This window comes from Eptesicus fuscus, chromosome 24 (assembly GCF_027574615.1).
Source record: "Eptesicus fuscus isolate TK198812 chromosome 24, DD_ASM_mEF_20220401, whole genome shotgun sequence".
Lineage (NCBI taxonomy): Eukaryota > Metazoa > Chordata > Mammalia > Chiroptera > Vespertilionidae > Eptesicus > Eptesicus fuscus.
Genome location: NC_072496.1, coordinates 4,426,967 through 4,439,837, shown reverse-complemented (window position 1 = coordinate 4,439,837; position 12,871 = coordinate 4,426,967). Strand labels below are relative to the sequence as shown.

The 12,871-nt window shown below is 57.6% G+C and overlaps 1 protein-coding gene across 2 annotated transcripts in view; it reads left to right on the top strand.

Moving 5' to 3' along the window:
- Positions 1-675: 675 nt before the first annotated feature.
- SIPA1L2 (signal induced proliferation associated 1 like 2) overlaps positions 676-12,871 on the top strand; it is a 58,078-nt gene continuing 45,882 nt past the window's right edge. For both annotated transcript variants that reach the window (XM_054712925.1, XM_054712926.1), the window contains exons 1-4: positions 676-2,220; positions 7,409-7,542; positions 7,973-8,161; positions 11,498-11,672. In XM_054712925.1, the coding sequence (XP_054568900.1) occupies positions 744-2,220; positions 7,409-7,542; positions 7,973-8,161; positions 11,498-11,672 (1,975 nt within the window). In that variant the 5' untranslated portion in view covers positions 676-743. The remainder of the gene's footprint in view (positions 2,221-7,408; positions 7,543-7,972; positions 8,162-11,497; positions 11,673-12,871) is intronic.

The following is a 12,871-nucleotide window of genomic DNA, read 5'->3' as shown; positions in this document are numbered from 1 at the left end:
CTCTCAAGATACCTGATTGAAATGTTGCTTGATGACCCGGTTCAAGCCAGGCTACCTTAGTAGGTAACGCGATACGGAGAGGAAAGGCATAGTTCCCGGGGAGCGGAGCTTGAAGTTAGTCGTGGAGGAGGCTGCTGGGTAAACCAGACCTTCGGAGGATAAGGACACTTGTGCTGGTCGGTGCAGACAGGGGCTGTGGGAGCAGGGGGCGAGCTCGGCCCAGGGGCGGCTGGGGCTGCAGGTGCCCGGGGCAGGCGCTGTGAAGCTCCTGCCTACTACGTGCCGTGCGCTCCATCAGCCACGTAGGCGGTGCGGGCAGCATTCCCGCAGGAGGAGCGGATGGGCAGCGGGGCAGAGAGATGCAACTTCATGACGTTGGAGGAATCAGGCGGGCGGAAGGCGGGGAGCAAGACAGGTGAGAAACCACATGACACGGAGCATGTGTTGAGCTTGAGCTGTCATTGTTAACGCTGTTTCCTGTTCTCTCATTCAGGTGAAGGAAGCGCTCGCGGCCGGATGTCTCAGGAGTCCTTTTGAAAAGCTCGGGGCTGTATGAAATTATCCCCGACACGCACGTCGGGGCCGGGAAACCGCACTGAGGATGCTGTTTGCTTTCGGTGAACAAGAGAAAGGGCGGCTCTAGAAGAAGCCTCGTCTCCGCGTTGAATGCCGGGGCCCAATAGCGATGTGACCGGCTCCGCGTCCGTGTTTCCGCTGAGACGCGGCGCTCTGCCCGCGTCGACATGAGCGACCCGCGGCCGCCACAGGAAGAGAAGCACAAGCTCGGCAGGGCCCCTTCCAAGTTCAAGGACCCGCCCAGAGCCATGCAGTCCGACGATTACTTTGCCCGGAAATTTAAAGCCATCAACGGGAGCCTGGGACCCGCCGCTCCCTTAAGTGTCTCCAACGCCAGCGAGAGTGGGGGCCCGGCCAACGGCACCCCCGCGGTGCCCAAGATGGGCGTGAGGGCCAGGGTGTCGGAGTGGCCTCCGAAGAAGGACTGCCCCAAGGAGCTGGCCTGCAAGGCGCTGTGGGGCGGCCAGCCCCAGAGCAGCTACGACGGCGTCGCCTCCATCGTGCACAACGGGCAGAACGGCCAGGGCGACGGGCACCCCGAGGACCAGCTCGATCTGGACTTTGCCGAGGCCAAGTACCCCGTCGGGGACATCTTCGTCCACTCTCCCCAGAGGGGACTTCACCCCATCAGGCAGAGGAGCAACAGCGACGTCACCATCAGCGACATCGACGCCGAGGACGTCTTAGACCAGCACGCGGTGAACCCCAACACGGGCGCGGCGCTGCACCGGGAGTACGGGAGCACCTCCTCCATCGACCGGCAGGGCCTGTCCGGGGAGAGCTTCTTCGCGATGCTCAGAGGGTACCGGGTGGAGAATTACGACCACAAGGCCGCGGCCCCCTTCGGCTTCCCCGAGTTCTTCTCCTGCGACCCGGCCGTGTCGCCCAGCCTCCACGCCGCCGCGCAGATCTCCCGCGGAGAGTTCGTCCGCATCTCAGGATTCGACTACGTGGACGGCGCCTTCCTCAGGGGCAGGGACAGGGACAAGCCTTTCAAGCGGAGGCTGAAGTCGGAGTCGGTGGAGACGTCCCTCTTCCGAAAGCTGCGGACGGTGCGAAGCGAACACGAGACGTTCAAGTTCACGTCGGACCTGGACGACGGCCGTCCGGCGCGGGGCGTCCGTCCCTGGAACTGCCAGCGCTGCTTTGCGCACTATGACGTCCAGAGCATCTTGTTTAACATCAACGAAGCCGTGGCCACGCGGGCGAACGTGGGGAAAAGGAAGAACATGACCACCGGGGCCTCCGCGGCCTCCCAGACGCAGGCGCCCGCGGGCCCGGCGGGCACCTGTGAGTCCCCGCTGGGGAGCAAGGAGGACCTCAACTCCAAAGAGAACCTGGACGCCGACGAGGGCGACGGCAAGAGCAACGACCTCGTCCTGAGCTGCCCTCACTTCAGGAACGAGACGGGCGGGGAGGGGGACCGCAGGATCGCGCTGTCCAGGGCCAGCTCGTCCTCGCTCGGCTCCGCGGAGAACTGCTCCTTCGAGTCCTCCCTCAGCTCGCACTGCACGAACGCGGGCGTGTCGGTGCTGGAGGTGCCCCGGGAGAACCAGCCCATCCACAGGGAGAAGGTCAAGCGCTACATCATCGAGCACATTGACCTCGGGGCCTACTACTACCGCAAGTTCTTCTACGGGAAAGGTGAGGGGCCGGCGTGCGTGCGTGCGTGTGTGTGTGTGTGCGTGCGTGCGTGCGAGCGTGCGTCCCAGCGAGCATCCTTCAGGGCCGCTTGGGAGGGACCAGGGACGCAGCACCTTCCTCCAAGGCCGCTGTCCGCGGGCTGGTTCCCGTCGCTGTAGACCAATCTCTTCTTTAGACACCCCCGTCTCCTGCCTTGGCCGATTTGTGATCCCCAGTGTGCAAAGGCGTCCTCACACTACGGCCCGCGGGCCACACGTGGGTGTTTTTGCCATTTTGTTTTTTTACCTCAAAATAAGATAGGTGCAGTGTGCATAGGAATTGGTTCCTAGTTTTTTTTTAAACTATAGTCCGGCCCTCCAACGGTCTGAGGGACAGTAAACTGGCCCCCTGTTTAAAAAGTGTGAGGACCCCTGCCTTATTTCTTCCTCTCGGCCAGATTGTGAGCATCACAGTGTTAGACTTGATGGAGATTTGCGCTTTTTTTTGGTAAATATATTTCCAGTGATTTCAGAGAGGAGGGGAGAGAGAGAAACATCAGTGACGAGAGAGAATCATTGATCGGCACGCCCCACACTGGGGATCGAGCCTGCAACCCGGGCATGTGCCCTGACCGGGGAATCAAACCAGGATCTCATGGTTCATAGGCCAACCCTCACCCACTGAGCCACACCGGCCGGGCGAGATTTACGCTTTTTAAGACGACTTCCCCGGTTCCCTCGGTCGCTCTCCGATTCCTTGGGGTGATCTCTCCCGCTGTTTCCAGTAGATAGCTGTGTGGTTTTCCCTCTAGCCTTTCCTGTACTTCCCCCGCACCCCTGCTTCACCTTTTCGGTTGTACGTGCTCACAGCTCCTCCTGGGCTGTGCGATGCCTTGGAAGAGTTAAATTGTCGAAAGACTGTATGATCAGCGTGACAGACAGCGTTAGTTTCCCTCCACGCCTGTCAGTGGGCTTACAGGGTAAGATACGATGGGAACCTCAGTCTGATGAGGGAAGAACGTTAGACAAATCCCAGCTGAGGGACATCCTACAAGATCCCCGCTCAGCCCTCCGGACGGCCAAGGTCACCGGAAACCAGGGAGGTCTGAGCAGCGGGCACCCTGTAGCCTGGAGCGATGGCTCGGTGTCCTGTGTGTCCCGGTGGAACCCGGGAGGGAAAAGGACCTTGGGAAAAGCTAGGGACTCCGCATAAAGTACGGAGCGCATTAGCAGTGATGTGTCGGTGCGGGTCCGTGAATTGAACGAAAGTGCCAGCACGATGTGAGATGCTAACCACCGGGTGAGGGAGGAGGGGGACTTTTCAACCTTTGCAGCTTTGCTATAAACCAACCATTCGAAAACGGCTTATGAACACCTTTTAACGTAAGTCAGAACTGTTATGATGGGTTTAAAATGAGAATCTTTGAAATAAGAAAAGAATTTATACACAGTTCATAAGCCAGAGCTGCAGAGTTATGTTCCTTCATTGAACTGTCCCTGAATTCCTGTGAGCAGCCGGCTCCCCTGCGTTTCCAATAGCGTCAGATCGAAGACGCGTCCGTTCCGCACGGTCCTTTCTGTCCACCTCCTGCTCCGCCGTGAGAGTTTTCCTCAGCCCCTCGAGGCGGGGGAATTGTTAAGCTTTACAATCCCCTCTCTGTCTCCTCTTCCTGGAAATGCACAGACATTCCGTGGAATTCCCCCGAAACCTGCTGGCTAAGCCGCGGCGGCTGTGACGTGCCGCCGGATGCCCTTGATCCGCTGGCTCCGCGTCCCCCGAGCGCGCTGCAGAGGCCGGGCCTGACTCATCTCTTCTTGGGATTTCCTATTAACGAGCCGAGAAAAGAAGTGCGGATCTCTCAGAACCTTTGTAGGGGAGCTGAATGGTTTCACGGGGCAGATCTGGGCGTGCGCGTGACGAGTCGGCCGTGGTTTAGCCGCCCCTCTCCCCGCTGCCTGCTGCCTCGGAGGCCTGTGCTGTGGCTCCTGCCATGGGCTTTCTTCTCTGTTTCTTACAAAGCTGTGCCAGCCTGAGAACGCTGACTCCTCCTTCCCATCCCATTTCCATACGATTTCAGGGATGCAGGCAGGTTGAAATTCTTGTGTGTGTGTGTTTTTTTAATATATTTTATTGATTTTTTACAGAGGGGAAGGGAGAGGGATAGAGAGTTAGAAACATCGATGAGAGAGAAACATCGATCAGCTGCCTCCTGCACACTCCCCACTGGGGATGTGCCCACAACCAAGGTACATGCCCTTGACCGGAATCGAACCTGGGACCCTTCAGTCTGCAGGCCGACGCTCCATCCACTGAGCCAAACCGGTCAGGGCTCTTGTGTGTGTGTGTGTGGTTTTTTTAAATATATTTTTATTGATTCAGAGAGGAAAGGAGAGGGGAGAGACAGATAGAAACATCGTGATGAGAGAGACTCATGGATCGGCTGCCTCCTGCACGCCCCACACTAGGGATCGAGCCTGCAACCCAGGCATGTGCCCTGACCGGGAATGGAGCCCTGACTTCCTGGTTCATGGGTCGAAGCTCAACCACTGAGCCACACGGGCCGGGCTTTCCTCTCACCCTCATTGGCGCCCACGTTCTGCCTTGTGGCTGGGGCGCTGCTGGCTGCAGTCGGAGGAGCATCCCTCATCCTCGTGGTGGTCCAGGCCTTTGGCTGGAGGGCGAGGCGGCCTCGCTGGAGGAAACGTGCAGACTGTTCTGAAGTCCGGCTCCTGGGTTCACGTCCCAGCTCAGTGGGGGACAGGCCCTGGCTTTGGGCCTCAGTTCATCACCTGTAAAATGGGATCAGAATAAAAGCATCTCCTCTAGGGGACCCAGAGCAGCGGGTGCCCGGCACAGAGCACGCATCTTCGGGCGCCCAGGTGGCCCTTAAGTAAACGTCTCTCTCCACAGAAACCATTGCGCACACGGCCGGTGCAGGGTCGGAAGGTGGTACTTCACTTTAATGGTTAATAGATGAAAAGAGGCAAAAGCAGAGCGAACCATATGGCGGGTGGGCCCCGGGGAGGGCAGCCTGGGGAAGGGTTTCCCGAGCCAAACACGCTCACTTAAGTTTCACTAACGGGCCGGCCTCAGGGGTGTACCTCACAGACCCAGGGACCCCCCGCTGCGGGGTGCAGCTGCCTGGCTTTGGATTTCACGCCTGGTGGCTTCTTTCTTCTCCTCCTGGTTTCACACAGTCACTGAAGGAAATTAGCAGGGCGTTGGACATGATTACATTCATACGGGTGGACTGAGTGCTATTCCTCACAATAGGACTGTTCTAAGATGCAAATTCCTCCCCGAGCGGACACATGGACTCAGCCTACCCCTCCGCCCGGCCATCTCGCCTCCACAAGCAGAGCCCCATGGACGTCCAGGGCCCTCAGCAGGGGGGCCCTGCCCAGCCACCCGGGACCGGCAGCCTGGTGGCTTGTCCGATCCCTGTGACGCTGTGGGAAACGCTCGGGCTGGCGGGCTGGCCCGCCCCCGTGATGGGGAGGGAGGTCACGGTTCCCACCCCGAGGCCTTCTGGGAACGTGCCCTCTAGGAGCCTGAGCCTGGGCTCAGGAATTCACGCTTGATGTGGCGGTTAACTGAGAAACTTGTGTTTTGCTGCTGGGAAAGTAAGCTGGTCTCGCAGGGCGCCCGGCAACTTTTCAGAACCTCCCTCGCTTGTCTTTGTGAGACCCACACTGATTTCACTGTGTGTGCCAGTAAAGAAATACAGCGAGCCCGGCCCGTGTGGCTCAGTGGTTGAGCATCGACCTATGAACCGGGAGGTCACAGTTCGATTCCCGGTCAGGGCACAGGCCCGGGATGCAGGCTCCATCCCCAGGGTGGGGCGTGCAGGAGGCAGCCGATCCATGAGTCCCTCTCATCAGGGATGTTTCTCTCTCTCTCTCCCCCTCCCGTCCTCTCTGGAGAGGTGGGATCCTCACCTACACTGGTCCTTGGTGACGAACCTACCAAATCGCCCTTCCATCTTGGTCCAGGACCCGGAACAGCCTCTGGGCCAAGGTCCACGGAGCCTTTTCCCTCTTCCCAGAGGGGGTTGCTGCTTCTCCTTGACTCCACAGCGTCTCGTTCCCCGCCCTGCATCTCGTTAACCCACTTCCTCTCCCCCTGCATCGGCGTGATGCGAGGACTGCCATTCAGCTTTCCCGCCTCCACCGCTTTCCTTCTGCCGGGGAGGAATTTCCTTTGATTCACCTTGAAGCAATTTTATGGAAATCGTGTTCTTGGGAAAATGACAGGCTCGGGCGGGTGAGGCGGGCCAGGGGGGCTCATTCTCTCCATTGCTACAGTTTTACTTCAGACCAGTGGTTGGCAAACTGTGGCTCGCGAGCCACATGCGGCTCTTTGGCCCCTTGAGTGTGGCTCTTCCACAAAATACCACGGCCTGGGCGAGTCTATGTTGAAGAAGTGGTGTTAGAAGAAGTTTAAGTTTAAAAAATGTGCCTCTCAAAAGAAATTTCAATCGTTGTACTGTTGATGTTTGGCTCTGTGGACTCATGAGTTTGCCGATCACTGGTTTAGACTGTAAGGTGCTTTCGTGGCATCGTCATGTAAGGGTGATGTTCACCCACCGGTCGCCAGAATCGATCTGGCTCGTCCGAGTGGCTGGTGGGTCACCTCTGGCCCCGCTCAGTTACAGAAGGGGACCCCCAGCTGGAGGAAGTTCCAGCCACGGTTCTCATGTAGCCAGGTTCCTCCCGGCAGTTTCTGAGAGGGCAGCACGCTGTCTCCCATGATGCTCTCCTCACAGGCCCCAAATCTCAGCTTTGGGGCGGGCGGCGGGGAGGGCTCATGCGGAATGAGAGGAAGAGGTGCTAGAAAATGACAGGTAGCCCGGCCGGCGGGGCTCAGTGGCTGAGCGTCGACCTAGGAACCAGGAGGTCACAGTTCGATTCCCGGTCAGGGCACATGCCCGGGTTGCAGGCTTGATCCCCAGTGAGGGGCGTGCAGGAGGCAGCCCATCCATGATTCTCTCTCTCATTGATGTTTCTCTCTCCCTCCCTCTCTGAAATTAATAAAAATATATTTAAAAGAAAAAGAAAATGAAAGTGACATGTAAAGCACACCGGGTTTGGAAACAAGGTGTGATCACACTCATTTGGGGAGCCGGGTCCCCGAGGCCTGTGGTTTCTCAGAGTGGACGCTCCAGCGAGACGCCCCGCCCCTTCCTCTGACCGCGCTCTGTCCCCCGCAGAGCACCAGAACTACTTCGGGATCGACGAGCACCTCGGCCCCGTGGCCGTCAGCATCCGGAGGGAGAAGGTGGAGGACGCCAAGGAGAAGGAGGGGTCGCAGTTCAACTACCGGGTGGCGTTCCGGACGAGCGAGGTAACGGGTGCCCCATGGTCACAGCCCTGGGCCGAGCATGGGATGCTACGCGTTCGGTTGTTTCGGAAAAGTATCGCCTCGGTCTCTTACTGAGAACTGTTACAGCACTTCAGATCATCGCCAGGGCCACACCTTCTTATTTAAAAACATAAAATTGAAAACCTGCCGTGGATGGCCTGGCTGGCGTGCTCAGTGGTTGAGCATTGACCCATGGACCAGGAGATCATGGTTCGATTCCCGGTCAGGGCACATGCCCGGATTGTGGGCTCCATCCCCAGGGTGGGGCGTGCAGGAGGCAGCCGATCTATAATTTCCTCTCATCATTGATGTTTCTCTCTCTCTCTCTCTCCCCCTCTCCTTTCCTCTCTGAAATCAATAAAAATATATTTTAAGAAAAGATTAACTGCGGTCTCGTGTGTCGCCCCTGCAGCTGACAACGCTGAGAGGAGCGATTTTGGAAGACGCGGTCCCCTCCACGGCCCGGCACGGCACGGCGCGGGGCCTGCCCCTCAAGGAGGTGCTGGAGTACGTCATCCCCGAGCTGAACATCCAGTGCCTGCGGCAGGCCGCCAGCTCCCCCCGGGTCCCCGAGCAGCTGCTCAAGCTCGACGAGCAGGGGGTGCGTATCCTGGGAGGCCGGGGGGTGCGTGTCCTGTGAGGCCGGGGGGTGCGTGTCCTGTGAGGCTGGGGGTGCGTGTCCTGTGAGGCCGGGGGGTGCGTGTCCTGTGAGGCCGGGGGGTGCGTGTCCTGTGAGGCTGGGGGGTGCATGTCCTGTGAGGCCGGGGGCGGGGGTGCATGTCCTGTGAGGCCGGGGGGTCTGTCTCTCAGTGCTTTGGCGTTTCCCATCCACCTTTCCTTTCGGATCATTTCTCTTTGGTGCCTGGACTCCTTTTCTCGCTGGTTTTTCCCAGAATGCCTCTTTCCGGGTCCGGACACATGCTGCCTTCGTAGTGTAGCACCTGCTGAGCCGTGCCCTGGGGGTTCTTCCAGGTTGGGTGTGTCCCAGCGAGCGAGCGCACGTCTGACCTGGGATTCTTTTTTTAAAAAAAAATCTTGTTTAAAGTAATACATATGTCCCCTTTTTCCCCCCCATTGATCCCCTCCAGGGCCCCCCCAGGCCTTCAGCACCCCTCTGTCTGTGCCCACGGGTTATGCATATGTGCACACAAGGTCTTTGGTTGGTTACCTCCCACCTTCTCACCCTCCCCGCCTTCCCTCCGAGATTCCGCACTCTGTTCCATGCCTCCATGTCTCTGGATCCACTCCGTCCATCCGTTTATTTTGTTCATTGGAGTCCACATGTGAGTGCGATCATGGGATGCTTGTCTTTCTCTGACTGGCTTATGTCACTCAGCCTGATGCTCTCCAGGGCCCTCCATGCTGTCTCAGAGGGTAACAGATCCTTCTTTTTCACAGCTGCATAGTACTCCACGGGGTCCATGTCCCACAGCTTTTCTATCCACTCGTCTCCTGATGGGCACTCGGGCCGTTTCCAGATCTTAGCGATTGTAATTGTGCTGCTGTGAACACAGGGGTGCATGCGTTCGTTCTGATTGGTGTTGCAGGTTGCTTAGGGCTCAGTGGTTTTTCCCAGGTTTAGACCCTGAACTGGCACTTGTCCTTGTCGCCTGTGGAGGCATCGGGCCAGCAGGTGGCAGGGAGCGGCGGGCAGCAGGGAGACCGGAGCTGGCGGAGCCCTCCTCCCTGGGCCCCGGGAACAGGAGCGCCAAGAGCACAGAGGCATTGGCCCCGCGGATGTGCCCGGGCCTGGGGGTCTGGGAGGCGTGGAAATGCAGGGCCGCCTTGCGAACAAAGGCCTCTGGCAGCTCTGAAGGCGGTGGCGTTGCCACGGGGCCTTGGGCCGTGGGCAGCATCCCAGCAGGGAGAGAGGAGTGGTGGGCTGTTGGAGGAACTTGGACTTGTTTCCTTACAAGAACCGGAGCCTGTGAACTTGGATGCCGGGCTACGGGGTGGGCGGGTCGAGCAGGGAGCCGAGGAAGGTTCTAGGGGAGGTGACGTGATCAGGGCTGTGTCTCAGGGAGATGGTTCTGGTGGGAGGGAAGCGGACAGGCTGGCGAAACGGGCTGGTGGCGGCCTCCAGCTGTCACGTGAGCTTTCGCTCTGGCAGGAGCCTGAGGCCTGAGTGTCCCTCGCCCCACAGGGAGAGCCCATTTTATTCTTTCTTCTTCTTCTTTTTTTTTTTGTTAATCTCACCCGAGGATATTTTCCCATTGGTTTTTAGAGAGAGTGGAAGAGAGAGGGAAAGACAGAAACATCGGTGTGAGAGACACATGTATTGGCTGCCTCCTGCAGGAGCCCCAACCAGGGCCCGGGCCGGGGAGGAGCCTGTAACCGAGGTACATGCCCTTGACTGGAATTGAACCTGGGACCCTTTGGTCTGCAGGCTGAAGCTCTATCCACTGAGCCACACCAGCCAGGGCCCGAGGACCCATCTTTACAGGCGGCTCTTCCTTGTCTCCCCTCACAGCACGCACTCAGGGTCAGTGCCCTCAGAGGACTGTCCTGGTGACTTTACCTGCTGGACTCTATTGCATCCTGGCCCGTGAGCTGCTTCCTGCAGGCGCTCACGTCCCCCCAGCAGGTGTCCCCCCCCTCCTCCCTCCCGGTTTGTCTGTCGTCATTAGGTAACGCGGACGAGACAGCGTCTATCAGGGCCACTCCGGGGAAATGAGCCTTATTTTGCCTGGTTTCGCTGACCCAGTCAGCGCTGAATTCCGACCCGGGCTCTCTTGTCCAGCGAGGTAATAAAAGCGAGCGCGTTCTGGATTGACGGCTGGAGAGAATGGCCGCGTCTGCTGATCTGTCAGTGTCTGAGGCTCAGGTTGCTGCGAGGGAGATGGAGTGCCCTGATACCGCGAGGGAGAAGAGGTCCCTCTTTGGGGAGAATCGGAGGCTCTAAAGACGGATCCCGTTTCCCCCCCTCTTCCTTCCCCCCCCCCCCCCCCCCCCCAGCCTGGGAGAAAGCCGCCCTGCGCTCCCACCCACGGGGGAGCGCCCGGGATTGGGTTACAGCCGGAACTCTTCAATCGCTATTAACATTCCTCACGGCCTTTGTATATTTAACAGATGTTTTCTTTTCAAGATAGTCGAAATGTAGAAATGACTTTAATTGCGCGGGCAGAGTCACTTTTATGGAAAGCAAACAGTATTCTGTTTATGTGCATATATCACAGTGCCCACTGGGACTCCGGCCTGCACCGGCCTTCGTTCGATTTGTTTTCTCACTGCAGTCTTTCATATTTCATATTTTTATGATTGTTCAAATAACAACAAAAAGGCAACGTTAGGAGCCAGCGACGGAAAGCTTTTAAAAGTCTGTGGTCTTTTTTTCCTCCCGACTTGGAAGATAACGCTCATTAATCTGTGGCGGGTGCAAGATGAAGTATTTCCAGTCACAGTTTTGAGTAGATGCTTGAACTTAGCTGTTCATTTTGGAAACTTGGAGGATCCCACGCAGCCATGCTTTACATAATTTCTCAGGATTGCTGCCATTTCTTCCGTGGTATCTTGGGGTTCCGGGGTTTGGGGCCGTTTGTACAACCCCATTTGCTGCTGCTGCTTCTTTTGTTTAAATATATTTTTATTGATTTCAGAGAGGAAGTAGAGGGAGAGAGAGATAGAAACGTCAATGAGGAGAGAGAATCATGGATCGGCTGCCTCCTGCACGCTCCCTACTGGGGATCGAGCCTGCAACCCGGGGATATGCCCTGACCGGGAATGGAACCGTGACCTCTGGTTCATAGGTCGACGTTCAACCCCTGAGCCAAACCGTCCAGGGTAATTCAGTTACTTCTTCTTTGGCTCATTTGCTCAAGGGCACCTGTCCCGCAGGCTTTCTGAGGACTGACCTCTGAGCTTCTACCGTTTTCGTTTTCCTGGGAGTCAGCATGTCTGATGCTGCTTGATGAGTAATGGCACTGCTTCCCCCTTTCAGCTGAGCTTCCAGCACAAGATCGGGATCCTGTACTGCAGGGCCGGCCAGGGCACGGAGGAGGAGATGTACAACAACGAGACGGCCGGGCCGGCCTTCGAGGAATTCCTCGACCTCCTGGGCCAGCGCGTGCGGCTCAAAGGCTTCAGCAAATACCGGGCTCAGCTCGACAACAAAAGTAAGCTCCGTGTCGGCGTGTGTTTCACTCTCCCGGGGGCCGGCCCCAGAAACCTAAGCCAGCGGTCACGTGCCTCCGGCCTGGACCCCAGGAGCTGCCGGGCCAGCTGGTTTGGGGTCAAGTGTAGATTTCCTCCGACACTCGTGGGAAGCACCTTTGTCCACGTGTATGTTTCACACGCGCTCGGGGGTCAGTTCGTCCTCTGTAACGCCAGCAGGGAGAACCCCAGTGTTTCGGGACGAACCTTTTACTATTTTCCTCTTTCTTTTACCCTACTCCCTGCTCTGGTTTACCAAGGATGCGCGCTCCACTCGTTTCTAAAAGTCGGATATGAACACGGCCCCGAGCTCAGGCTGGCTCTGTTCGTTTCTGGATTCACCATGTTAACTCGGGAGTCAGAGCTGCGATTGAAAAGCTGATGATCCTGTTTTTCGGGGACCTTCATCAGGCGCCCCAGGTGCCAGGTGGACGGGCCGATTTAAAACTCGGGTTTCTGTCCACTGATGTGCGATTTGCCTTGAATCTTCAGTTAGATCATCAGAGGTAGAATATTCTAAATATTCCGGCCGTGTGTTTGTGCTGCTGGTGAGTTGCTGCGCACGCACGATACCAGGCCGAGGAATTTGGAATATGTTGGAAAATCCTGCTTATTTTCGAGCAATGAGTGGCTTGTCCTTTTCATGAGAGAGGAGCAAGTAGAGTCTGAAGTGCAGGGTCTGGGAAGGCGGCCAGCCCATTCCGTGGGGATGAGTGGGAGCAGCAGCGGGCAGCAAGCTGGCATGGGCACCCAGGTGGCCTGGGGCCTCTGGCTCCCCGCCCCTCAGTGTCCATTCATGGGGCTGTCACTGCGACTTGTTTACCTCAGGGTGCTGCCAGGTCTTCGTACCCCTGTCACCAGGTCTGGGTTTGAAGGTCACGGAGAGGACAGATCCCAGGACCTGGAGACGTGTTAGCTCACGTGTGGGCCCCTGTGTGGCCTCCACACTCGTCGGAGCTGGAGTTGGGCTGTTAGGTTGCATGCATATTGCTCTCGCCTCAGATGCATGAAGATAAGGAAATCATGACCCCCCACTGTGAATAGCCACATGTTTTAGTAAAGTTCAGTGAGTAATCGCACTTCTTCTGATTTTCTTTCTTTTTTTCTTGGCAAACTCCTCTTACCCACAAACCACCACCCACGCCTGGCGGCGCTGGCCTGC